This window comes from Balaenoptera physalus (assembly GCF_965194825.1).
Source record: "Balaenoptera physalus genome assembly, chromosome: X".
NCBI lineage: Eukaryota > Metazoa > Chordata > Mammalia > Artiodactyla > Balaenopteridae > Balaenoptera > Balaenoptera physalus.
The window spans coordinates 117,517,973-117,545,242 of record NC_138903.1 but is presented as its reverse complement, the minus strand read 5'-3'; the positions used below and the strand labels follow the sequence as shown (position 1 = coordinate 117,545,242).

At 40.1% G+C, this 27,270-nt stretch overlaps 1 protein-coding gene across 1 annotated transcript in view; it reads left to right on the top strand.

The window, feature by feature from the left end:
• Window positions 1-23,334, top strand: part of PABIR2 (PABIR family member 2) — a 79,469-nt gene extending 56,135 nt beyond the window's left edge. The window contains exon 10 of the mRNA XM_082445435.1: window positions 21,672-23,334. Coding sequence (XP_082301561.1) covers window positions 21,672-21,699 — 28 coding nt within the window. The 3' untranslated portion in view covers window positions 21,700-23,334. The remainder of the gene's footprint in view (window positions 1-21,671) is intronic.
• The last annotated feature ends 3,936 nt before the right edge of the window (window positions 23,335-27,270 follow it).

Sequence of the window (27,270 nt, the reverse complement as noted above, 5' to 3'; positions counted from 1 at the left end):
TTATACAGCAGCAACTAACACACCATTGTAAAGCAATTATACTCCCATAAAGATGTGGAAAAAAATGCAGTAAAGCACGTGTTATTTTACTTCTCCTTAACCAATAATGTATTCATTCTCTGATTTCTAACACACCATTGTAAAGCAATTATCCAATAAAGATGTTTAAAAAAAACCCAAAACACAGTGTAGCAGAGAGCACAGGTTCTAAAATCAGGCTGTGAGGAACATTCTTTGTTTTATAGACAAATGTGTAAAATTAAGTGATGTTTCTTTTTGTGAGTGTTCTCTGGACCTCAGCCCTCCTAGGACAACAGCTCTAGCTCAGTGGGGAGGTTCAGTATAAGGATACAGGTGTGGGAGCCATCAGCATATAGAAGGCAAGTGAAGTCCGGTGGACAGGAGAGCACCAGCTGGAATGATTTGCTCAAGGTCATACAGCCATCAAGGGCAGAGCCCAGCCCAGGCGAGAGCACTTCCCCCATCGCTGCTCCTGTCAGCTGGGTGGAAAGCGCAGCTCTCCGGCTGCAACCTCCACACCGGGAGGCTGCTCCACCCTCCCCCCATCCTGTTCCTCAGCCCCCTTCCTCTTGCTTTAACAGACAGGAGTTGTTTCCCAGATGGCAGTAACAGTACTGACAATCAGAGAAATTTGTGCTGAGTAATATTTCAGAGCTAATGGAGGGAATTCCAGGATAAACAGATGACTCCGGGGTTTTTAGCACCACTGCCCCTGAAGACCCATCCTCCAAGGCTCCCACATGAAAGACTGTCCTTCTCAGGAACTCAGTGCTTCTGTCTGCGAGGATGTTTCCAGAGCAATGACTGCCATTTGACAAAGGCTCTCCAAAACGGTGGCTTTTGTCTCTTGGCACTCTTCACCATGTTGCTTTCTCTTCCACGGAGCCCTCAGGCCGTCATGCTCTTGTGTTTTCTCCCTTCTCCAAATATGATGGCATCTGGCCTTCACTTATCTGCATGTGCACAATAAAGACATCTCTCTGGAAAGAGTATCATAATACTGTTTCCTAGATCTTTGTTTCAGGGGACAGAAACTTAAGCCAAAGGAATAAATCTCTAACTGTGAAATTTCAGATATCGGCCAGCAAGTGGGAGGGTTAATAAAGGGATATTGAGAAAAGGCACCTTTCTCGTACTTCTGAAATCATACTAGTGGCTCTGAATGTCAGCTCCTTATATGGGAACTAATATCTATAGCTGGAAAAATCTCAGACACTCCTGACATGGTTGAGCGGAAAGGGCATGGGCTCTGGAGCCAGACTGTGTAAGGTCACATTCCAGCTCTGCCACTTCCCAGCTGGGGTACCTCGCATAAGTTACTTAAACACTTGCTGCATCAGTTTCCTTTTTCTATAAAACAGGATAGTTATAGAACCTAATTCACAGGGTTCTTATATGGGTGAAACTAGATAACTTGAATATCTATAAACACCTAGCATGGTGCCTGGCACAGTGGGAAGCAGTTAATGAATGATATCTAGTCTTGGCATTTCTTCACTAAAGCTGGCTTTTCCTTAGGTCCTTGAACTATGTAGGTCACTTTAGGGGAACTCAATTCAGCTGGAATTATTGAGTATCTGCTGTGTGCCTAGCCCCGTGCTTGGGACACTGTGAGGAAGACTATAGAAATCTACAAAGGAGGAGCTAATCTCAGGGATCTGCTTTGGTGTAATGTTTTGAGCTTCTTCCAAAGAGCCCCATCTGACAGCTAGGTGGAGAGGCCCAGGGCCCTTCCTTACACAGAATAGCAAGGGGTTTAAATTCATGGGCTCCACAATCAGGCAGGCGTGTGTTCACTTCTTGCCTCTGCCTCTTGACTGTGGTGTGACCTTGGCAAGGCACACTACCTCCCCATGCCTCAGCGCTTCATCTGTAAAATGTGTGTCATAATTTCATCCTTACCCATGCTGTACCCATCAACATAGATTCGTAATTATTGCTTTATGCAGTTCTCTTTTCAATCAGATGGAAAAAATGGAGTTACAAAAATATATTAGTATCTTTAATGTTTTTAGATAAATATTACATTTACTGGTGTTCTTTACTTATTTGTGTGGATTTGAGTTACTGTCTAGTGTCCTTCCATTTCAGCCTGAAGGACTCCCTGTGTCATTTCTTTTTTTTTTACCTTCTTTTTAAAAGTTGAGGTATAATTGACATATAACATTGTATTAGTTTCAGGTGTACAACATAATGATTCAATATTTGTATATATTATGAAATTAGCACCACAGTAGTTAACATTCATCAAAAGACATAGTTACAAAAAATTTTTTTCTTGTGATGAGAACTTTTAAGATCTACTGTCTTAGCAACTTTTAAATATACAGTACAGTATTATTACCTAGTCACCATGCTGTACATTACCTCCCCATGACTTACTTATTTTATAACTAGAAGTTTGTATCTTTTGACCCACTTCACCCATTTTGCCCAACTCCCACCCCCCACTTCTGGCTACCACCAATTTGTTCTCTGTATCTATGAGCTTGTGCTTGTTTGTTTGTTTTTTAACATTCCACATATAAGTCGGATCATATGGTATTTGTCTTTCTCTGTTTGACTTATTTCTTAGCATAATGCCCTCAAGGTCCATCCATGTTGTCTCAAATGGCAAGATTTCATTCTTTTTTTATGGCTGAATAATATTCTCCTTCATTTTTAAGGGTAGTTTTACTGGATATAGAATTCCTGGTTGACAGCTTTTGCCATTCAGCACTTTGAATATGTCATCCCACTGCCTTCTTATCTCCTTGGTTTCTGATGAGAAATCAACTGTTAATCTTATTGAGGACGTTTTGTATGTGATGAGTCACTTCTCTCTTGCTGCTTTCAGGATTTTTTCCTTGCCTTTGGACAGTTTGCTTATGATGTGTCTAGGTGCGGATCTTTTTGAATTTATCCTTCTTGGAGTTAGTTGATCTTTTTGGATGTGTAGATTAATGTTTTTCATCAAATTTGGGAAGTTTTCAGCTATTATGTCTTCAGATACTCTTTCTGCTTCTTCCTCTGTCTCCTGTCCTTCTGAGAGTCCCATTATATGCATGTTGGTACACCTGAAGGTGTCTCACAGGTCTCTGAAGCTCAGGTCATTTTTCTTCATTCTTTTTCCGGTTTCTCACATTGAATATCAGTATTTTCAAGTTTGCTGATTTTTTCTTCTGCCTGTTCAAATCTGCTGTTGAACACCACTAGTGAATTTTTCATATCAGTTATTGTACTTTTCTACTTCAGAATTTCTATTTGTTTCTTTTAAAAAATAATTTCTGTTTCTTTATGGATATCTGCTATTTATTAAGACATCATTCTCATACTTTAGTTCTTTAGACATGGTTTCTTTTAGCTCTTTGAACATATTTAAAATAGCTGATTTAAATCTTTAACTAAAAAGTCCAATATCTGGGCTTCCTCAGGGACAGTTTTTATTGGTTGTTTTGTTTTTTCATGGGTATGGGCTACTTCTCTGCAGGTCTCATAATTTTTTGTTGAAAATTGGACATTTTGAATATTATAATGTGTTAAATCTGGAAATCAGATCCTTCCTCTTCCCCAGGGTTTTTTGTTGCTGCTTGTTGTAGTTGTTGTTGTTTGTTAAGTGACTTTTTCTATCTGAACTTCCACGAGAGCTGGTTGGTCCTATCTCATAGTTACAGTTTACAAGATATAACTCCCCCTACTGTTTGCTTTGGTGGCCCCGCAGCTCTTTTGATGATTTTTGAGGCCAGTCATTGGGAGAAGCTCTTTTGATGATATTTGAGGCCAGTCATTGGGAGAAGCTCTTTTGATGATATTTGAGGCCAGTCATTGGGAGAAGCTCTTTTGATGATATTTGAGGCCAGTCATTGGGAAGAAGAATATTTAGTTATAAATATTAAACTTGTCTTATGCTTCTTAGATCTCTGCTGAGCAACTTCTATTCAAGGAACCTTGTAAGTCAGAAGGCCAGTCAGCCTTCATTATCTGCCTCCATGTGAGAAAGAGAAAAAAAATAATGAGAGATTTATATGGCATGAGAGAAGAGCCCATTCCACTCTTCTAAGAGGCCTGAAAAGACCCCCCTAAAGGGAATAAGCCACACTCCAGAAAGAGAGTTGAAATCCATGTCGTCCAGGATAGATGCCCCTAGCCCTTTCCTTCCATTCCCGATCTTCCCTACTTTTGAGGGGAGGGAAGTACACCCTTGCAAACTGGAGTTGGCTGAATCCTGCAGTGTTGCCAGAGACAGGGGTGGCTATGTGAGGTTCTCCCTACAGCAAAAGGGGCAGCTTTAATGGTGAACTGGAGTCAATCAGAGACTGGGGCAGAAGGACTGGAAAGAAAGCCTGAGGAGCACAGGCAGAGTGTCTCCAGCACTGGATTGGGAGTGGGGGAGGCAAGGAAAGGGGAAAGGGAGACAGGCAGTGGCACAAAGAACGGTCGATAAATTCTGTGCCATTGGGGCAGGCTTAGAGCAAGAGGCAGCTTGCTTTTTCCTTTTTTTTTTTTAAGTAATTTTTATTGCAGTATAGTTGCTTTAAAATGTTGTGTTCGTTTCTGCTGTACAGCAAAGTGAATCAGCCACACGTATACATATATCCCCTCTCTTTTAGATTTCCTTCCCATTTAGGTCACCACAGAGCACCGAGTAGAGTTCCCTGTGCTCTACAGTGGGTTCTCATTAGTTATCTATTTTATACATAGTACTATATATATGTCAATCCCAATCCCCCTATTCATCCCACCCACCTTCCCCCCTTGGTATCCTTAAGTTTGTTCTCTGCATCTGTGTCTCTATTTCTGCTTTGCAAATAAGTTCATCTGTATCATTTTTCTAGATTCCACATATAAGTGGTATTATACAATAATCGTTTTTCTCTTTCTGACTTACTTCACTTTGTATGACAGTCTCTAGGTCCATCTATGTCTCTGCACATGGCACAATTTCATTCCTTTTTATGGCTGAGTAATATTGCATAATTCAAAAAGATACATGCACCCCAATGTTCATTGCAGCACTATTTACAATAGCCAGGACATGGAAGCAACCTGAGTGTCCATCGACAGAGGAATGGATAAAGAAGATGTGGTGCAGTTTGCTTTTTCTGATTCCATATTTTCACCAAGCAGTTTTTAATAGTTATTTGGGTTCTTGAGATGTTCATCAACCATCCACCTTATACCTTCATTCAGCAAACATTTACCAGGTGTCAGGCACTAGGCATAAGGATATGAATAAAACAGGTCTCTCATGGTTATAGGAGAAAACAATGTATGGAAAATAATGGCATAATGAAAGAAGGGCTATAACTGAGGGAAGGCCAGAGAACTGGAAGCCACAAGGAGGCCTCTCACTCCAGCTTGGAGTGGGGGGTAGGACGTAGGAATCTGTAAGTCCTCTATAAGGAGGTCGTGCTTGAGCTGAATCTCTAATCTTGAAGCACAAGAAGTTTGTCAAGTGTTGGTGGGAGGAGTGTGTGGGGATGCAGGCATCCTAGAGAGAAGGAACGGCAAATGCAGACGGAAGCCAGAGAGAGCTTGTGGCACATTTGGAATGAAAAAATAGCTTTGGAGGGTGGACGTGGGGTTTATGAAGGGTACCAGAAGGAGGTGAGATTAGAAAGCTAAACAAGGCCAGACCATGAAGTGCCCTGCGTGTTTCAAGGAGGCACGTGTGCTTTATCTTGAAGGTTGTGGGGCACTCAGTGAAGGCTTTCACAGGAGAGTGACCTGGGTGGTGTAATAAGATGGTTCAGAGTGTAAAATCTATACACTATTGATGTTCAAAGTGTGGTCCCTCTACCAGCAGCATCAGCATCACCTGGGAACTTGCTACAAATGCAAATTCTTTTTTTTTTTTGGTTAAATTTATTTATTTGTTTGTTTATTTTTGGCTGCATTGGGTCTTTGTTGCTGCATGCGGGCTTTCTCTAGTTGCGGCGAGCGGGGACTACTCTTTGTTGTGGTGTGTGGGCTTCTCATTTTGCTGGCTTCTCTTGTTGTGGAGCACGGGCTCTAGGTGTGTGGGCTTCAGTAGTTGTGGCGCGTGGGCTCAGTAGTTATGGCTCGCGGGCTGTAGAGCACAGGCTCAGTAGTTGTGGCGCACGGGCTTAGTTGCTCCGCGGCATGTGGGATCTTCCCAGACCAGGGATCGAACCTGTGTCCCCTGCACTGGCAGGCGGATTCTTAACCACTGTGCCACCAGGGAAGTCCCACAGATGCAAATTCTTGGGCTGAATCCCAGACCTACTGAATCAGAAACTCTGCAGGTGGGGCCAGTCATCTGTGTTTTCACAAGCTCTCAGGTGATTCTGATGCATGCTTAAGTTGGAGAACCACTGCCCTAGGCAGACCACCTAGGTTGGAATCCCAGCTTTTCCCCTGTATAACTTTGGGCAAGTTTGAAATCTTTCGGAACCCCAGTTTCCTCAGCTATAAAATGTGGATTATAAAGTTGTTGTGAGGATGAACTACGTTAATATATAAAAAGCACTTACAGTAATACCCTGTCCCTATAGTATGTGAGCCATTGTCACGAATGTTATTGTCACCCAGATTCCTTCTGGATAGCTGAACATTTTTATCTGACCTGGCGGCCTTAGTTAGTGTCATGGCTTTTCCCTTCCCTTCCCTTCCCTGCCCTGCTCTGCCCTTCCCTTTCTTCATATGTAGAAAAATATCTATCAAACGTGTATCACAAGCAAAGTGGTGCTTAAGGGGAATTCACTTGGAGATAGTGGTAACACCCTAATGATAATCCAGGTCTGCTAACTGTATAGAAGAGATGGAACTCAGGGGTGGCCTTGGACATGCCCCCCTTCCGCAGGTCTTGTCCTCAGTATGCTCATTTGTGGGGCGAGGGGGTTGGAACAGATGATTTTGGAGGACTCTGACAAAAAGGTAATTTTGCTTACCTTTATTTATTTATTTTTTAATTTATTTTTTATTTATTTTATGTTTGGCTGCATTGGGTTTTCATTGCTGCATGCGGGCTTTCTCTAGTTGCGGCGAGTGGGGGCTACTCTTCGTTGCGGTGTGCATGGGCTTCTCATTGCGGTGGCTTCTCTTGTTGTGGAGCACGGGCTCTAGGCACGTGGGCTTCAGTAGTTGTGGCACATGGGCTCAGTAGTCGTCACTCACGGGCTCTAGAGCGCAGGCTCAGTAGTTGTGGTGCACGGGCTTAGTTGCTCTGCAGCATGTGGGATCTTCCCAGACCAGGGCTCGAACCTGTGTCCCCTGCATTGGCAGGCAGATTCTTAACCACTGTGCCACCAGGGAAGCCCCTTTGCTTACCTTTAAATGAGTCAGATTTAGCAAACGTTTACTGAGTACTATTCTAGTAACTTTCACAAAATTTCACAAGCCTGTGAGATACATATTATTACTAACCCCCCCATTTAAAAATGAGAACATGGAGGCCAAGAGAAGATCAGCTGACCCCAAACTGTACGGCACCCAAGGGTCAGGGCTGAGATTTGAGCCAGGTCTGCCTGATTCTAGGGCCTGTCTCTTCTGCATGGTGACACTGCCTCCTGTGGCGCACTGTGACTTCCTTCAGAGAGATAAATTGGCTTGGCCAAGGTCACACAACTAAGCAAGGAGCAGAGGAAGGACTAAAGCCCATGTTTTCTGACTCCAGGGCCAGTGTTTGGTCTACAAATCACAGTGGCCTCTAACAATGAAAGCTAACAGCATGCTAAGTGCTGGACTGATTAATGACCCGCCTCTTGCCTACCAGCTCCAACAATCTAAAGTCAATAGACAACACACCAGCCATGTAACCAAGAGCCATGTGGCACCAAGATCAGCAGACCTCTGCAGGAGTCAATCTGAAATGCCTGGAGGGGTCCAAGAGGGTTCGAGATGGACTTCCTTACTGCAGACTCTGTCAGAAGCTATTTGAAGGTGTTATGAAAAGTGACTTGCTGCCTCTCTTTCCAAAGAAATGGATTAAGTTGAAGATCTCCCCGTTCACTGATCTCCAAAGTGGGGTATGCACATTGAGGTGTGGGAAGAAAATGTTAGAACTTCTAATTCCATTGTCTGTTTTTTTAATCACTTTTAAATTTCTATTTTCTTTTCTTTTTTTTTTTTCGGCCACACCAGCATGTGGGGTCTTAGCGCAACATGTGGGATCTTAGTTCCCCAACCAGGGATCGAACTCACACCCCCTGCCTTGGAAGCACGAAGTCTTAACCACTGGACCGCCAGGAAATTCCCTAAATTTCTATTTTCTATGTATGCTTTATGATGTAGAACATACACACTAAGCTTAGTTTATAATTTACAAATTATTAACATACCCATAATTTATAAATAATTTTCTATTTTTGTATAGGTTATAGAATGTCCTTAATTATTATATTAGCTTATAGTATATTAATATAATTTGTAAACTAGAAATATATTTACAAAGTATAAATGCATTGATAAAATATATAATGCATTGATAAATATATATAAATATAAATGCATTATATTATATATAAATGCATTGATAAAATATATAAATAAATATATTAAAATTATACATATTTTACACATATTATACATGGTATTTGGAGATATACTTGAAAACTTTTTTCTAAACAGAAGTGCAAGGAGATAATACACAGCCCACCACTATCCACTAGAAATAGCAATATTCTGAGGCCTGCTTATGTTTTGGTAAAGCAGAAACCCCATCTTCTTTGGCATTTAATAGCCATAAATCGTGTGTTGGTCCACCTGTCCTGGTCTAAGTGTCTACCCCGAGTGCAGAGACTCTGTCAGGGACAGAGTCCCTGCCTTTGTATGGTTGACAAGCACATGGTCCAGTAATGGGGGGCCAGTAGCATCAATTTTGGACCATCAACACAACAGAATTTTATCTCCTGATTTTAAATGATGTTGGAGACAACATATATAAACAGTTGATACAACTCAACATCAAAAAAATAACCCAATTAAAAAATGGGCAGAAGAACTGAATAGACATTTACATTTTTCCAGGAAATGCAGATGGCCAACAGGCACATAAAAAGATGCTCAACATCGCTAATCATCAGGGAAATGCAAATTAAAAACACAATGAGATATCACCTCACACCTGTCAGAATGGCTGTCATCAAAAAGACCACAAATAACAAATGTTGGCGAGGATGTGGAGAAAAGGGAACCCCCATATACTGTTGGTGGGAATGTAAATTGGTGCAGCCACTGTGGAAAATAGTATGGAGGTTTCTCAAATACTGAAAATAGAACTACCATATGACCCAGCAATTCAACTCCTGGGTATATATCTGAAAAAAACAAAAACACTGCTTGGAAAAGATACATGCATCCGAGTGTTCATAGCAGCATTATTTACAATTGCCAAGATATGGAAGCAACCTAAGTGTACATCAACAGATGACTGGATAAAGAAGACGTGGTATATATATATAGAATGGAATACTACTCAGCCATAAAAAAGAATGAAATAATGCCATTTGCAGCAACATGGATGATCTTGGAGGGCATGATGCTAAGTGAAATGTCGGACAGAGAAAGACAAATACTGTATGATATAACTTATATATGGAATCTAAAATATAAAACAAAGGAATGTATATAACAAAACAGAAACAGACTCATAGATATAGAGAACAAACTAGTGGTTACCAGTGGGAAGAGGGAGGGGGGACAGAGCAATACAGGGGTAGAGGATTAAAAGGTACACACTATTATGTATAAAATAAGCTACAAGGATATATTGTACAACATGGGAAATATAGCAAATATTTCATAATAACTCTAAGTGGTGTATAACCTTTAATACATACATACATACACACATAAATAATGTTAGAAAAAAATATGTCATGATGTGGAGAGATGGTCTTATATTGTAATTATAAACAAAAGTAGTTTACAATAACAACAGGATGAGCAGTATTTTTATTTTTTAAAGAAAACAACAAATTGTGTATACATGCATGGAAAAAGACAAGGAGGAAATAGCCCAACATACTCATCATGGTGTGCAATTGTAGGCATTTTAATTTTCTTCTTTGTAGTTATCTTTGCTTTCTAAAATTTCTATTAGAAGTTTATATTGCTTTTGTAATCAGGAAAAACACTTTTTTGAAAAGAAAATAAATTGAGCACATGCACTTGAGAAGGATGTACGTATCCTTTCAGTACACAATGCAGTCCTACAGAAAGAAAAATGAGCCTGACTTGTCACAGTTTCCTGCAAGAGGATGCTGAGGACCTTATCATATCAGTGCGTGGTGAGGGCACTGGGGGAGAAGTTTCTCTCAGGTCTCAGAACCAGGAAAAGCTACACTGGTTTGCTTTTATCTTAGGGACACTGTGACTCATGTAACTCAATAATCTTCAAACGCTTTTGCCTGAGAATCCCCTGAGATTTTTAAATTTTTATTTCGAAGTAATTTTAGATTTACATGAAAGTTGACAAAAAAAATAGTACAGAGTTCCCGTGTACCCTTCATCCAGTTTTCCTTAATGTCAGCTGACTTAACCATAATACAGTGATCAAAACCAGGAAATTAACCTTGGTACAATAATACTTACTAAATGTTTTAGTCCACTCAGTGTGCTGTAATAAAGTACTGTAGACTGGGTGACTTATAAACAACAGAAATTTATTTTTCACAGTTCTGGAGGCTGGAGGCCTGATAAATGGGTGCCAGCATGGTTGGGTTCTGGTGAGTCCTCCTCTGGGTTGCAAACTGCCATCTTCTCTCTGTGTCCTCACATGGTGGAAGGGGCAAGGGAGCTCTCTGGGGACTCATTTTTATAAGGGCACTAATCCCATTCGCGAGGGCTCCACCCCCATGACCTAATCACCTCCCAAAGGCCCCACCTCCAAATACCATCATATTGAGGATTAGGATTTCAACATGTGAATTTGGGGGAGGGGGGGCACAGACATTCAGTCCATTACACTAAACATCAGTTTGTTCTGATTTCCCCAGTCTTTCCACTGATTTTTTTTCTGTTTCAGGATCCCACATAGCATTCAGCTGTCATGTCTCCTTAGTCTCCTCCAATCTGTAACAGTTTTGTCTTTCACGACCTTGATGCTTTTTAAGATACTGGCCAGCTACTTTGTAGAACGTCGCTCAATTTGGGGTTGTCTGATTTTTTTCTCATGATTAGCTCGAGGTTATATATTTTCGACAAGAATACCACATAAATGATTTGTGCCATTCTCAGTGTTTCCTGACCTTTAATAACAGTGTCCCCTTGCACATTTTTATCACACAATTTTAAAATCATAAGTGTAAATAATTGCAAAGATGTTATTTCCAATCTATTATAAATATCAGCATTTTAAATATTACTGTTACTTCACTCTTTTAAATGTATTCTAAATACCAAATACTGAAGTGAGTTTTACCCACCATCATTTTATTTTAAAACATATAAACATTTTAAACATTTAACATTTTATCCCTTGAATCTGTATTTTTAGTTCATTTCCCTCAGAGAATTTTATCTTAAGGTAATACATTTTTATATGTGAAATATAATGCTTCCACATCAGACTTCTCTGTAACAAAAATATACTTATAAAGTGAAATTAATTTTTACTTCCTGTATCCATAAAACACTACTAAAATTATTATAACTACTGTACATAAATGATCAAAACAAAATAAATATATTAAAAGGTTTTGAAAATAATTAACAGTTACAAAAAGCATATTTTTATTTAAATGCATCTCAGTGAAATGGATGGGACTTTTTTTCAGGTATCCATGGACAAATATTACTATATTGCTAGAAAGAGACAGTTATTCAACATCAATTCTATTTCTAATTTTCTTTCTTTATATACATAAGGACTGAGAAATCTTGTTCATATAAATAAGAAGATGAGACTTGAAAAATTTTATTATAACACTGTCATATAATTCTATGAGTTCCTTTGAATTCCATACCAAATATCAGAGTGATCTCCCAACAAAAACAACTTTTTTCCATTTTTTATTGCAATATAATTCACATACCATAAAATGCACCATTTTAAACTATAAAATTCAGTGGTTTTAGTATATTTTAAACATGGTACAACCATTACCACTATCCAATTCCAGAATAGTTTCATCACACCAAAAAGAAATTCCTTACACATTAGCAGTCACTTCCCATTTTCCCTTCCCCCAAGCCCTTGGCAACCACTAATCTTTCTGTTTCTGTGGATTTTCCTATTCTGGGCATTTCATATAAATGCAATAGTGTAATATGTGGCCTTTTTGGGGGTCTTTTTTTTTTCGTTTTTTCTCAGTGTTTTCAAGGTTCATTGTTTTTATGGCTGAATAATATTCCATAGTATGGATGTACCTCATTTTCTTTATCCATTCATCAGTTGATGAACATTTGAGTTGTTTCCACTTTTGGTCATCGTGAATAGTGCTGTTATGAACATTTGTATGCAAGTTTTTGGATGGACATATGTTTTCATTTCTCTTGGGTATATATACCTAGGAGTGGAATTTTGGGGTCTTATGATAACTTTATGTTTAACCTTTTAAAGAAGTGCCAGACTGTTTTCCAAAGTGACTGCACCATTTTCCATTCCCACCAGTAGCGTATGAGCATTCCAGTTTCTCCACATCCTTGCCAATACTTGTTGGCAAAATCCGTCTTTTTGATTATAGCCATCCTAGTGGGTGTAAAGTGGTATCTCTTCATGGTTTTGATTTGGATTTCCTTGATGGCTAAATGATTTTGAGCATTTTTCATGTACTTATTGGCCATTTGTATATCCTCTTTAGAGAAATATATCTATTCAGATCTTTGCCCACTTTTAATTGGATTATATGTCCTTTTATTATTAAGTTGTAAGAGGTCTATATATATTCTAGATACAAGTCCCTTATCAAATATATGATTTGCAAATATTTTCTCCCATTCTGCAGGTTGTCTTTTCACTTTCTGAATGGTATAATTTGCAGTACAAAAGTTTTAAATTTTCATGTAGTCCACGAAAATTTTGTGTATCTCTTTTTTTTTTCTTTTGTCACTTGTGTTTTTGGTGTCCTATTTAGAGATCCATTACCTAATTCAAGGTCATGAAGACTTATAACTATGTTTTCTTCTAAGAGTTTTAGTTTTAGTTTTTATGGTTTTAGCTCTGGGTCTCTTGCCATTTCCATATGAATTTTAGGATCATCATGTCAACTTCTGCAAGAAAAGCCAGCTGGGATTTTTTTAGGGATTTCACTGAATCTGTAGATTGTTTTGGGGAGTATTGCCATTGTAACAATATTATGTCTTCTAATCCATGAACAAAGAATGTCTTTTCATTTATTTATTGCTTCTTTTATTTCATTCAGTGTTGTTTTATAGTTTTCAGTACACAAGTCTTACACTTCTTTTGTTAAATTTATTCCTAATTATTTTTTTATTGCAAATGGAATTGTTGTTTTGATTTTCAATTCATCTATTGTTAGTGTATAGTAGTACAATTGATTTTTGTATATTGATCTTGTATCCTGCAACCTTGTTGAACATGTTACTAGCTCTAATATGGGTTTTTTTTGTAGATTCTTTAGGATTTTCTGCATACAAAATTATATTATCTGTGAATAGAGATATTTTTACTTCTTCCTTTCCAATATGGATGCCATTTATTTCTTTCTCTTGCCTAACTGGCCTGACTAGAATCTCTAGTACAATGTTGAATAGAAGTGGTAAGAGTAGATATCCTTGTCTTGTTCCTGATCTTAGGGAGAAGGCTTTCAGTTTTACACCATTAAATCTGATGTTAGCTGTGGGTTTTTCATAGACGTCTTTTGTCAGATTGAGGAAACTACTTTCTATTTCTAGTTTTTTGAATGTTTTTATCATGAAAGGATACTGGATTGTGTGAAATGCTTATCCTGCATCTACTGAGATGAACATGTGGGTTTTGTCCTTTGTTCTATTAATATGGTGTATTACATTGATTGATTTTCATATTTTGAACCAACCTTGAATTCATGGGAAAAATCCCACATGGTCATTGTATGTAATCCTTTTTATATGTTGTTGAATTCATGTAATTCATATACCAATAATTACTGGTATTCTGTTAAGGATTTTTCATTATTGTGGTAAAACACACCTATACATAAAATTCACCATTTCAACCATTTCAAAGTGTCCAACTCACTGGCATTTAGTACATTCACAGTATTGTGCCGTCATCATCACTATCTAGTTTCAGAACATTTTCATCACCTCAAAAGGAAACCCCATACACATTAAGCAGTCACTCCTCATTCTCCCCTCTCCCTAGCCCTTGGCAACCACTTATGTAATTTCTGTCTCTATGGATTTACCTGTTCTGAATTTTGTTGAGGGTTTTTATATCTATATTCATAAGGGATATTGTCTGCAGTTTTTGCCCAGGTGTGAAGTGCAAATAACTTGGGTGAAATCCTTTCTATTTAGAGAATGACTATTTCAAATTCTTTATCAGTAAAAAAGGGGACCTAGCCTTTCTGTAAAACACAATTATTCACAGGCCCCTTTGTACCCCCTTCATTTGGCAAGAGAGGGAGGTGGGCAGAGGAAAGGAAGAGAGCAGTTTTTCAGCTTTGTCTCTCTTCTGTCTGATGGAGAAGGAGGAGTTTGGAAGGAAGCCTTCCCATTTATCTTCCTTGCCCTCTAGTCTCCCCTTTCTGTTGCTGTGTTCAGCCCCCAGTTGCCTCAAGTAGCCAGATCCCAGGACAATATCTCTGAGGTCTCTTCTCCTCAGCTGGGGCCTTCGCCCTCAGACTACTCTCAAAATTGCCTCCCTTTTGGGTGTCCCTTGCCTATAACCCTTGCTAACTGGCCAGATGGCATCCATTTGCTTGAACCACATGTTCTTGTTTGCTAAGGTCTCCCTAAAGTCTGTCCAGATTCCCTGAGCATGAGGAATGCCAAGCCCCAAAGTTGTAAAAAAGGGGACTTGCTGGAGGCCAACAAGGAGGTATTTCTGGAGATCACGGTGCTGTTTATGTAATTTTCAAGTAATGCACACAAGCGAGTTCGTCATTTGGTGAAGCAGGCTCAGGGAGTGGGAGTAAAAGTTTACTCCCATCCTTACAGTGCCCCTTATAGCCCAGCCCACCCTACAGCTTTGTTGAGAGCTAAAAGTCCCTGGAGAGACTTGGAGGTGGGGAAGATTTTTTTTCTCCAGGGAGGCTTCCTGGCTCACACTTCTCCAGACCCCAAGGATACTCCCAGACTCAAGGTGATGTCATTTGAGTGTTTTCAGATAGAGAATTTAAGACTTACTCTGACCTCATGTGGTTTGTGTTTCCAGCTGAACTCAAACTTTCCAAGACTTGGGTTCATTTACCTTTAGTCAAAAATTCCCTTTCTTGGCTCCATTTCTAATTACACATGGGCCTCTAAGTCTTCTTGGCCATCAGGTACCAGTTGATCAAAAGTACCACACATTTAGGTGGGGCCAATGAGGCTGACATCTCCTTTGAAGTTCAAATAGGGTTGGAAATGAGTGCAATATTGCTCACATGATGTCAACTCACATGTTTGAAATATAGTGTGTGACATTTGACAAACTCAAGCACATGGTAAGGCAGCCATTCTGCTTATAGAGCCAAAGATTCCACTCAGGAATAGGGAAATGACTTCCCATTGAGGGTCTGCTTCTCTGTTGATGGTGGACTCAGAATAGGGAGCTCTTTGATGAAGAGTCTGAATGCTATTTCCAACTCTTGGGCAAGTAATGAGCTATTTGAATGATTTCAGAATTTTAGTAGGCAGACCTACCCTCATCCCTTGCCCTCACTCTGGGGGAGAGTCCCCACTGAAGGCATAAATGTTTTTCCTGCATGGTTGATAAAAGCTACCTGTCATATGTATGTAATATACTTCTCCCTGAAGACTACTCCAGATAGCTTGGGCTTGGCCAGCCAAACCAGAGTAGGCAAATTCCCTGCAAGTAAGCTCTCACTTCCCTCATCTTCACCATAGCAGGCTTTAGAGCACTCCCTTCTATCGAATCAGGATGAGACCACAGAACCTTCAATTCAGCACCCCTGGTAATCTGGACCAGTTGCCTGCAGTTGGTATACAAAATAATAATAGTAGCGAATAGTCTTGTTACAATACTGTTATCATTATCTTACAGACAAGGAAACCAAGGCCGAGGGAGGGTACGTTATCTTTCCCAAGGTCAAACTGGCAGAACCTGGGCTGGAATTCTGGTCTGTCTGACTCCAGAGACTACCTCTTAACCATTACACTATGTCAATTCATTCATTCACTCAACAAGTATTTAATCAGCACCAATTATGTGTTAGCACTATTTTAGGCACTAGAGGTACAGCAGTCAGAAGATCATCCAGTGGATCATGACACTATGTGGGCCTCCAGAAGGAAGAAGTCTTCTGGGGATCAATGACATACAATGGAGGGTATATCCATTTGCTAGCAGGCTGAGGGATCTCAAAAAGGTGAGAGCTCCAAACTCGAGCACGTGCAGTGTATAAAAACCTCAAGCTGGGGCTTCCCTGGTGGCGCAGTGGTTGAGAGTCTGCCTGCCAATGCAGGGGACACGGGTTCGAGCCCTGGTCTGGGAAGATCCCACATGCCGCGGAGCAGCTGGGCCCGTGAGCCACAACTACTGAGCCTGCGCGTCTGGAGCCTGTGCTCCGCAACAAGAGAGGCCGCGATAATGAAGAGGCCCGCGCACCGCGATGAAGAGTGGCCCCCGCTTGCCACAACTAGAGAAAGCCCTCGCACAGAAACGAAGACCCAACACAGCCATAAATATAAAAATAAATAAATAAATAAAAATTTAAAAGAACAAAAAACAAAAAACCTCAAGCTGTGAGGCAAAGGAAGGTAGAGTTTGAGCTCAACTCTGGTCGTTAGCAGCGTCCTATGGGCTTAGTGTAGGCAGGCTGTGGCCCATGCGCCAGTGCTTGAAGTGGAGAACATGCCCCATTCGTCTCCATAACTCTGTGAAGGTCAACCACCCAGGGCCCCCTAACCATAGGCCAACCTTATGTTTCCATGTCTGCTCACCCTTTTTTGCTGTTAGCAGCTGAACGTGTGATGCTTGCGGCTCCTTGCAAGGAACTCTGGCAGCGGGTCACCGGCGGGGCTGAGCTCACCCCTCCTATAGATACATTTCTCCCTTGTAAAGGGAGAGGAGATAGATCAAAGGACACCAGGGCCCATGTGCTTCATATGGAGACCCGGGTGAGCTGAAAGGGAAGGGGAGGAGGGGACTAGGGTAGGCTACAGCCGGGCCGTGATTTATTGGCTTGTTTTGCTCCTGCACGTCTGTTTACCCAGCTGGGCCCGCTGCTGCCCAGGGTCCCGGCATGTGCACAGCCACTCTGGCCAGTCTTTGTGGTAGTGGCAGAGAGAGCGTGGACTGTGTCAGCTCCTGGCAAAACTGAGGCAGTGGAGTTTGTGTTTGATGGTTGCAACACTCCTACCCCACCGGGCCTTTTCTCACCCCCATGGGGTACCCCCTCCCAACACACGTATCCCAGTCTCAGCCACAAAACCCCTGGGGCCTTTTTCTCCTTAGTGGAGCCTGGTGTCACTCAGGCATCTAAGACATACCTAAGCTAACAGGTAAGCATCTGCCAACAGCCTCAAGCCTAATTCTTCCAGCATTTAAAAACGCTGGGCACCTCTTTACTTAATCCATTCAAGGTAGATAAGAACAGACCGCCTCAGGAGAAGAAATGAAACAAATAGCTTGTGGAAGAGTTGTAGATCCAAGAACATGAATCGAGTTCCTAGTCTTCTAGGCCAGTCTTCTAAATCCTGGCATCTCAATAAAGCTCGCTGACTGGTTTAAACAGCAATAGAGAAGTCTTGGCAGCCCCACGTTAGAATGATTTCAGAACTCTGTGTGTGCACGTGCCGAGACAGAGAGAGAGACAGATAAGGTGGTAGTGGTGGTGGTCAGGATTTGAGGATTCAAAGGGCCCCTCCAGGTACATGTGGTCAACGGTCTGCCAGTGCGCAGAATCAGCTCCACTTCTCCTAAAAACCAACACAATAAATTAGGAGTTTGGGATTAGCAGATACAAACTACCATATATAAAATAGGCAAACAACAAGGTCCTACTGGATAGCGCAGGGAACTATATTCAATAATCCTGTAATAAACCGTGGTGGAAAAGAATATGAAAAAGAAAATACACACACACACACACACATATGTGTATAACACTGCTGTACACCAGAAACTAACAAAACATTGTAAATCAACTATACTTCAATTTAAAAAAAGAAGAAAGAAAAACTCTCTGGGGAAAAAAAAAAAAAAACCAACACAACCCCAAACCAAACAGAAGGGAGTAGCAACTGGTGGCAGAGGGCCCCTGGGCCTTGAGTAAGCACCAGAGCGGGTGGTTCTGAGTGGGGCTCTCAAATCCTAGCTCTGCTACTTTTTAACTCTTTGACCTGAGCCAAGTTGCTAGCTTAGTTTAGCTTAGCTTAGCTTCTCTTAGTCTCAGAATCACCCTCTCTAAAATGGGAGCCACACCTGCCTCACTTCATTGTTGTGGATATTGAACATGATAAAGTCTGTCAGGCACTTAGCAACCCATCTGCATGATCAATACGAGAGGGCTGTGACGATCAAGAGGAGGATTCCAGAGAACAGAAGATGGGACACCTGAAAGCTTCAGCACTTTTGATGTTCACTCCTAGTGTTTCCACAGTTCAGAGGAACGTTTGGAAGGTGGAAACAATCCAGGTGTTCATTGATGGATGAATGGATAAACAAAATGTATCAATAGTATACACATACAATAGAACACTATTTAGCCTTAAAAAGGAAGGAAATTCTGACACACGCTAGAACATGGATGGACCTTGAAAACATTATGCTAAGTGAAATGAGCCAGTCACAGAAAGACAAATACTGTATGATTCCACTTACAGGAGGGACCTGCAGTAATCAAATTCATTGAAACAGAAAGTAGGATGGTAGTTGCCAGGGACTTGAGGTAGGGCGAGAAGGGAAGTTGTTTAATGTGTACAGAGTTTCAGTTTGGGAAGATGAAAAGAGTTCTGGAGATGGATGGGTGCACAACAGTGTGAATGTACATGATGCCACTGAACTGTACACTTAAAATGGTTAAAATGGTAAACTTTATGTTAGGGATCTGTTACCACAATTTTTTTTGAAATTAAAGTTTGAGAATTGATGGGGTTAAGGGTGTATGCGTGAGGAATGAGAGCGGGGAAAAGCCCTGGTATATAGATGAGTGGTCCAGTGAAAGCCTTGCTGGGATTCTACTATGTTCTACCCTACTATGAGAGGGCAGCTGATTTCCGTAAAGGGGCAGAGACAGAGAAGACAGAAGTGGGAGAGGACGATGGCCTGGGGCTGTCAGTGTGAAACAAAAGATACAAGAGAATAGAGGTTTCTGAGCTCTGAAAATGCAGCAAGCTAGGAAAGAAGGCTCCATCCCAAGGCTATGGTCACCTGTGGTGAGCACCAAAGCCCATTTGGACCACAGCTGCAGCCAGAAGGGGAGACCTTAGAAGGGAAGGAGGAGGTGCCTTGGGCTGGCCTGACGTAAAAATGGCAGAGATTCGCGAATGCAATCAGCTCAACTCCCCATCATTTCCAAGGTAGAGTGGCTGGGACCAGCCTCTCCTCTTCCTCCAATCCCGCTCCCTTCGGCTCCACAGGGCACCGCAAGGATGCCCTTCTCCTTCAGTTGGGCTGCCTGGTTTCCCTGGAGAGGAGGATATGGAGGCAGGGCTTCCAGTCTTCACATCCCTGCCAGACCTACCTCCTGGCTGGACCATACCGGCCCCTGCGCCCATGGCCCCTGTCCATGTGGACACACCTGAGTCCAGGACCGGCACAAGCTGAAGAGATCCCAGCCCAGGCACGGAGGGAATTAGGCACGTCTTCTCTGCTCCTGAAGTAATGTTTGTCTTTCAAATTCTGCCAACCAAAATGGCTTGGGCTGTGATTTACCATCACACCGTTATGTCATACTTCCTTACTGCTTTTATGACCAAGAAAGACTCCAGGCACAGTAGCCATATTATGTCCCAGTAAACTCCTGCCCAAATTAAGTCACTATTTCTGGTCCCTGTCGCTGTTCAAAAATGACATCCAAGGATAACTGCTGTTTTAGGGGCACATTTTAAGGCAAATGCAAGAAATAATGAATGTACCTATTTTCTGACTGAAATTTGCATCCGTCTTTTTACCCTCTCCTGGCAAACATGTTTTATGTTTATTTAAACAGCCCTTAATAAAAATGTACAGCTGCAAAGCATCTTACTACTCAATGCTTTCTGGTTAAGAAAATTGCCCATAATCACAGTTGACTTTCCTATTTGTAACAGAATATTATTTTTCATTGATGCATGGCTGCGGCCCAATGTGTGAACATTATAAACGCAGTGGGAGGCTTATCTGAGGTTGCAAGCACTTCATTCATTCATTCCTTCAGTCAATCAACAAACTTGTTTTGTGGATTTACCATGTGGGGTTTAGGACCTTTAACAGCAGAGGGAAAATCATCCGCAGAGACATGAGAGAGCATGGCAGTCACCGATATGATAAGGATAGCCACTGTCAACCGCAGTTGATGTGCCATGATTGGCTGTAAAGTGTGACATCAATAATCTGTTACTGATAATAGTGAACGTACCAAAATTTACTTTAGTTATAAGTTGGAATGGATTCAAGGTTCTCCTTATAGTAACAGCGTCACTCTCCCTTGCTTGCATTTCAGTATGTTTTAATGAGAGTTAGAGAAAAGGGTCTAATTACCAGCCAGCATGCCGAGAATCGTCTATTCCCAGACTTCACCCACGGGAGTGTATCACGCTTATGAACATCATCTGTCAGTTGTATCACAGTTTAGAATTGTTGGAGTGGCCCACAAGGTGTGTGTTACGTGGGGGAGTAGAGAGAGGTGAACCTGGGGAGGTCCGATGGGTAGGTGCAGCTTTTCAGAGCTTGAATAAACACATTTTCGACTGGATTGCTCCCAAATTTTGCAGAGCTAATTGTCGTTGACATCACAGAGCTACTGCTCATTTATCAAGTTCCAGTCTTTCCCCAGATACAGAGATGGGATCTTAGTTGAAGTAGTGACTGTCAGCCCATACTTGTGACTTTAGCCTGTCTTGGAGAAGCCATAATTATACTTCTCACAGTCAACTGCTCCTAATACTGGCTGCATTGCATGTTGAGCGCCTTAGAAATGAGAATGTGACCCAAGAAGCAGCTTCCAGGCTAGGTTTCATGGAGTGATTGTATTGTGCACCTCATATATCTGTCTTGGAAAACAGATGGAAATTCTCAGTAAAGAGTCAAACTAGAAAAGGAACTTACTAATAATGAACTTGATATGCTATCTCTACTGGGCGTGTGGCGGGCTGCTGGGGGTACAGAGAAGGGATGCCGGTGTTGCCTTACCTTTCCAATATAAACTGGATTTCTGGAATTAACCAAAAGATAGATGGAATAATACCTCACATGCAAATAGAATAAGTGATTGGCTTGGTGTTCTGATTTGAAGGCTACCCAAAATGTTTCCCTGCCCCTGAAACTACTCTCCCACTGGTGCTTGATTTTCTAATATTAGAAATTGTGGTAGAATTACTTTATTTGTTTAAAAACTATGCTTTGTTCTTTTAACTATTTTTCTTTTTCTTCTTTTTTTTTCAAATGTATGCTTTAGGAAAGGAGGATACTTTAAAAAAAAATAGGAAGCACATTCAGGAATGAACTGGAAGCCTGCTAGAATTGTTAAGAAGACCAATTGTGTGGAGATGCAACCTCAGTAATTAATCAGTGAGCAGCTAGCAGCCAAATATCTGATGAGAGGGAGGAGGCCCTCGCCTTTGAGGGGGGAAAATGACTCCCTTCTGATTGAAAAAGCACCATCCCAGACCTTCTTGCTGCTGACATGCAGATGTACATCTGGCTGTAATCTCTCACTCCCTGCTAGCCTTTGCCAAGCTGTGTGGAACAGAAATCCCGTTTCTCCCCCATGTAAGGAGACAGAGAGAAATTGAATAGTTACATAGTTAAAATTCTGAGCACTGGCGAGGAGAAGGAACATGCCCAAAGCAATAAAAAGACTCTCACTTAAAAACTGTGGCTGAAGAAAGATTCGAGCAGTTTAAACAACTGGTTGAGTTGATTGGGGTGAAGGGAGTAGGCGTCTCAGAGCCATGCACAGGTCTTGATACTCTGCAGACAAGCCAAGAAATCTTTAAATTGTGTTCAATCTACTCAAGGTTGGTGAACAAGACAGAACAAATGCTTGATAAAAGTTGACGGGATTTATTTGTACCTAGGTGTCTGTGTTTCAATAAATCCTGCTCTAAATTTTATTTTCTGTGGAGTTGTTTTAAATGCAGGTTTATTGATAAAGAGTGAAAGCATAATTAAGTGGGGAAATGTGCTCTGTTCCCTCTCTCTGAGCTGTCCAACTTAAGGGAAACCTATCATTCTGTCAAAGTGGTGGCAACTCACCCAAATTGCAGGACTAGCACACAGGAGGAAAATCACACCCTTTGAAGTTCTGCCTGCAAAACTTAGTAACCCACAATTCAGAAGTGACAGCAAACACCACAGTGCCTCTGCCTTTGGATTAAACACTGCAGCCTTCTTTAAAAGTGAAAATGTCCCTGGGAAGGTTAACATATAAAGTTACTAGGTCCTTAATAGGGTGGTTCCTCAAACTGAGTATTTATCAGAACCATCTGACAACACATCTTTCATTTATCTTGAGAACTTCAAAAATGCAGGACAGTATAGAGAAGAATATAGCAAACACTTGTGTTCTGGCCACGCAGAGTGGAAATACAGTACTATATTTACTTTGTCTTCCGTTAAAAAAAATAGAATAGTTTAATAGAACAGATTTTTAAAATAGTTTATTTTTTAAAATAAACTACAGGAAAAGTTGAAGTTCCCTTAATCTCCCACTTCTAGACCATCCATTTTCCTTAATTTGATACATTTTCTTCCAGGCCGTAAATAATACATTATATGGTTTTGTATGTACTTTTAAAATTCAGCATTACGTTCTTGAAATCAATCCATGTGGGTGCATAATGATCTAGTTTGTTTTCACTGCTGAACCGTTAACCTATAGTACAACCATGACACATTTCATTTATTCATTCCCCAATTGATGGATATTTATGTTATTTCCTTTTTTTTTTTTTTTTTTTTTTTTTACTATTAAAAGCAACTTGCAGTGAACACAGGTGTCCGCGTGTCTTTGTACACTAGGTGGCAAATTCTCCAGAGTATGTACCTTTTAGATAGTAGAGTGGGATTGCCGAGTTAAAGAGTACACACACTTTTAGTTTTTCTGGGTCTTGGCAGGTTACTTTCCAAAGTGTCTGTACCGAATAACGGACACCAGTCTATGTGGTCCCACGACACCATACCATTGACAACTCTTGAGTTTTCATTTTTGCCAATCCGACAAGTAAAAGTCATGTCTCCTTTTTCTTAATTTCCATGAACACTAGTGAGGTTGAGCATCTTTTCATATATTTATAGATCACTCTAGTTTCTTGGGTCTATTGCCTGTTAGTAATCTTTGCCCGTTTTTCTTTTGGGCTGGTTGCCTTTTAAAAATTGATTTGTTTTATGTCTTTTAGGTGCTGTTTCATTTTCAATTTTTGCATGGCAAATATCTCCTCCCACTATATGGCTTGTTTTCACTTTATAGTGTTGTTTTTCTCTATAGACATTTTAATATTTAACGCAGCCTCGTTTGTCCATCTTTTCTTTTAAACTTTTTGAGGTTTTTGGGTGTGATTAATGAATTCTTCCTTACTCTTAGACCATAAAGATATTCTATATTTGCATCAAAATGTTATGAAATTCTGCTTTTAACATTTAGATCTTTAACTCATTTTGAACTGATTCTCAGGTAGGATTTGAAGAAGTTAATCTAATTTTTATCTTTTCTCACATGGATCATTTTAATACCATTTATTGAATAGTCTATATCATATCCTCCATGATTTATAATCAACCTCTGTCATATATCCAGTTCTCATAGATTTATATGAGTTGTTTTTAGGCTCTTTTAGATTCCACTGGTCTGTTTGTTTATCCATCTGCCAATCCCACAGCACTCTTTTAATTGCTATAACATAATAAGTGTTGAGAATCTGCCCCCGCATTGATCTTCTTCGAAATTGTTTTGTCTATTCTTGGTGCATGACTCTTCTATATAAATTTTAGGATCAGCTTGTCAGGATCCATTAAAAATCCTGTTGTGATTTTGATTGAACTTGAATTAAGTGTATAGATCAATTTGAAGAGAATTGCCATCTTGATGTTGAGTATTCTCATACATCATCATGGTATATCTTTCTTTTTGAGGTTACCCTTTTCTAAACTTAATTTTTTTTAATATTTGCCTAATTAGATTTTTTAATAATTTATTACAGATTTTGGAATATTTACTGTGGTTATTTATTTATTTATTTATTTATTTATGGCTGCATTGGGTCTTCATTGCTCCGTGCGGGTCTTTCTCTAGTTACAGCGAGTGGGGGCTACTCTTCGTTGCAGTGCATAGGCTTCTCATTGCGGTGGCTTCTCTTGTTGCAGAGCACGGGCTCTAGGCACGCAGGCTTCAGTAGTTGTGGCACACGGGCTCAGTAGTTGTGGCTCGCAGGCTTAGTTGCTCCGTGGCATGTGGGATCTTCCCAGACCAGGGCTCAAACCCATGTCCCCTGCATTGGCAGGCAGATTCTTAACCGCTGCGCCACCAGGGCAGTCCCTAAACATTTAATTTTGATATAATTATGGATTCATAGGATGATGGAAATGTAGTATAGAGACATCTCCTGTACTGTTCACCCATTTTCTCACAGTGGTTATTACATCTTGGTTTTTCAAACAGCTTTATTGAGGTACAACTGATATAAAAAACCCTGGACACATTTAATGTGTATAATTTAATTGGATAAGTTGATGAGTTTGAAGATATGCATATACCCATGAAACCATCACCACAATCAGGTAATAAGCTATACAATACCTCTAAAAGTTTCTTCCTGCCCCTTTGTTTGGTTGTTGTTGTTCTTTTGTCATTAGAAACTTAACATGAGATCTACCCTCTTAACAAGTTTTTAAGTGTACAGTGCTGAATTGTTGACTATAAGCACAATGTTGTACAGCAGATCTCTAGAACTTATTCATCTTACATAACTGAAACTTTATGTCAGTGGTTACATTTTACATAACTAGAGTACAGTTTCAAACCCAGGGATTCAACATTGGTTCAATGTTCGTGTATACTTCTAAGCCATTTTATCCTGTGTAGATTTGTATAACCTCCACTGCAGTCAAGATACAGAACTATTCCAACACCACAAAGATAGCCCTCATGCTGCCCTTTTATAGTTACATCCACCCCATCTCTGACTCTCAGAAACCACTAATCTATTCATCTCTACAGTTTTGTCATTTCAAGAATGTTATATAAATGGAATCATACACTATGTGACCTTTTGAGATTGTCTTTTTTATTCAGCATAATTCCTTAGATATTCATCCAAGTTGTTGTGTGTATCAATGGTTTTCTCCTTTTTATTGCTGAGTAATAGCCCATGGTATGGATGTACTACACTTTGTTGAACCATTCACCTATTGAGGGACATTTTAGTTGTCTCTGTTGTGGGTGTTTTCTGTTTGTTCTGTCTTTTGTCTTCATTTTCTTGTTTTCCTGTGGGTTACTTAAACATTTTTTAGAATTTCATTTTGATTTATCTACAGATGTTTTAGTGTATCTCTTCATATAGCTATATACATAACTTATCACAGTCTACTGGTGTCATTTACCTATTAGAGCAAAGTATAAAAATTTTGCTTCTCTTTATGTCCCTTTACCTCCCCCCCCCACACACAGTTTATAATGTAATTGTCTTAAGTATTTCCTTTACATACATTGAGAAACATATTAGACATATTAGTGTTATACTTTTTGCTTCAATCATCAAACATAATTTAGAAAACTCAAGAGAAGAAGGAAAGCCTATTGTATTTACCCATTTTTTTGTTCTTTCTTTGTTCTTCCTTCCTTCCTGATGTTCTATGATTCTTTCTTTTATTATTTCTTTCTGTCTGAAGAACTTCCTTTAGCCATCTTTAAGGGTTGGCTTACTAGTGACAAATTCTTTTAATTTTCCTTCATCTGAGAATGTCTTGATTTCCCCTTCATTCCTGAAGTATACTTTTGCTGGATGTAGAATTCCGTGTTAGCAGTTCTTTTCTTTCAGCACTTGAAAAACATTGTGCCGCTTCCTTGTGACCTCCATAGGTTCTGAAGAGAAATCCACTAACATTGGAATTGTTTTTTCCTTCTACTTAAGGTATCATTTCTCTCTGGCTGCTTTCAAGATTTTTTCTTTTTATTTAGCTTTCAGAAGTTTGACTATGTAGCTCTGCCTGGATTTCTTTGGGTTTATTCTTTGGGGGATGAGTTTTTATTTGATCTTGAGTGTGATTTGAAACCATTAGAGGGTTTTGAGCATGGAGGCAACGAGATCTCATTTGTATCTTTAAAAGATAACTTTGGCTACTGTGTAAAGAAAGGATGGTAGAGGGGCAACAGGGGAAACAGAAAGACCAGTTAGGAGGCTAATGCAGTAGCCTGGATGACAGGCTATAGTGGCTTGGATTAAGATGGTAGCAAGTGAATGTAGCAGTAAATAGGGGCAGATTTTTTTTAACATAACAAAATGATATACACTTCATTCAATGGAGTTGATACATATATGTTGGTTTTTTTTGTATTTAAAAGCATCATTGATGTGGACAAACTGAAAACACAAGATAGTACTTTAACAATTTGCTAAATATAAAGAGGACTTATGGAGAAAAGGGAATAGGCAAACCACTTGCTTGTGGAATATCCCCATTCTTTAAGAGAGACCACACAAGAATACAGATAGACTGGGTCTAGGACTGACTACACCAGTGGGTGGGTCTTTGGATTAGCAATATCAGTATCACTTGAGAACTTGTTGGAAATACAAATTATTAGACCTCCACCTAAATTTACTGAATCAGAAACTCTGACCCAGAAGACAGCTTTAACAAGACCTGCAGGGGATTACCATGCACACTGAAGCTTGAAGACAAAGGTTTGAATCCTGCCTCTGTCATCATCAAGCTGAGTAACTTATACACATCCCAAATTTATGGAATTTCAAGCCCATCATCTCTAAAAGGAAATAAACATCATCCACATTGCAGGCAGGCCCGTCAAGAGAATTCACAGAGATACTGAACATGAA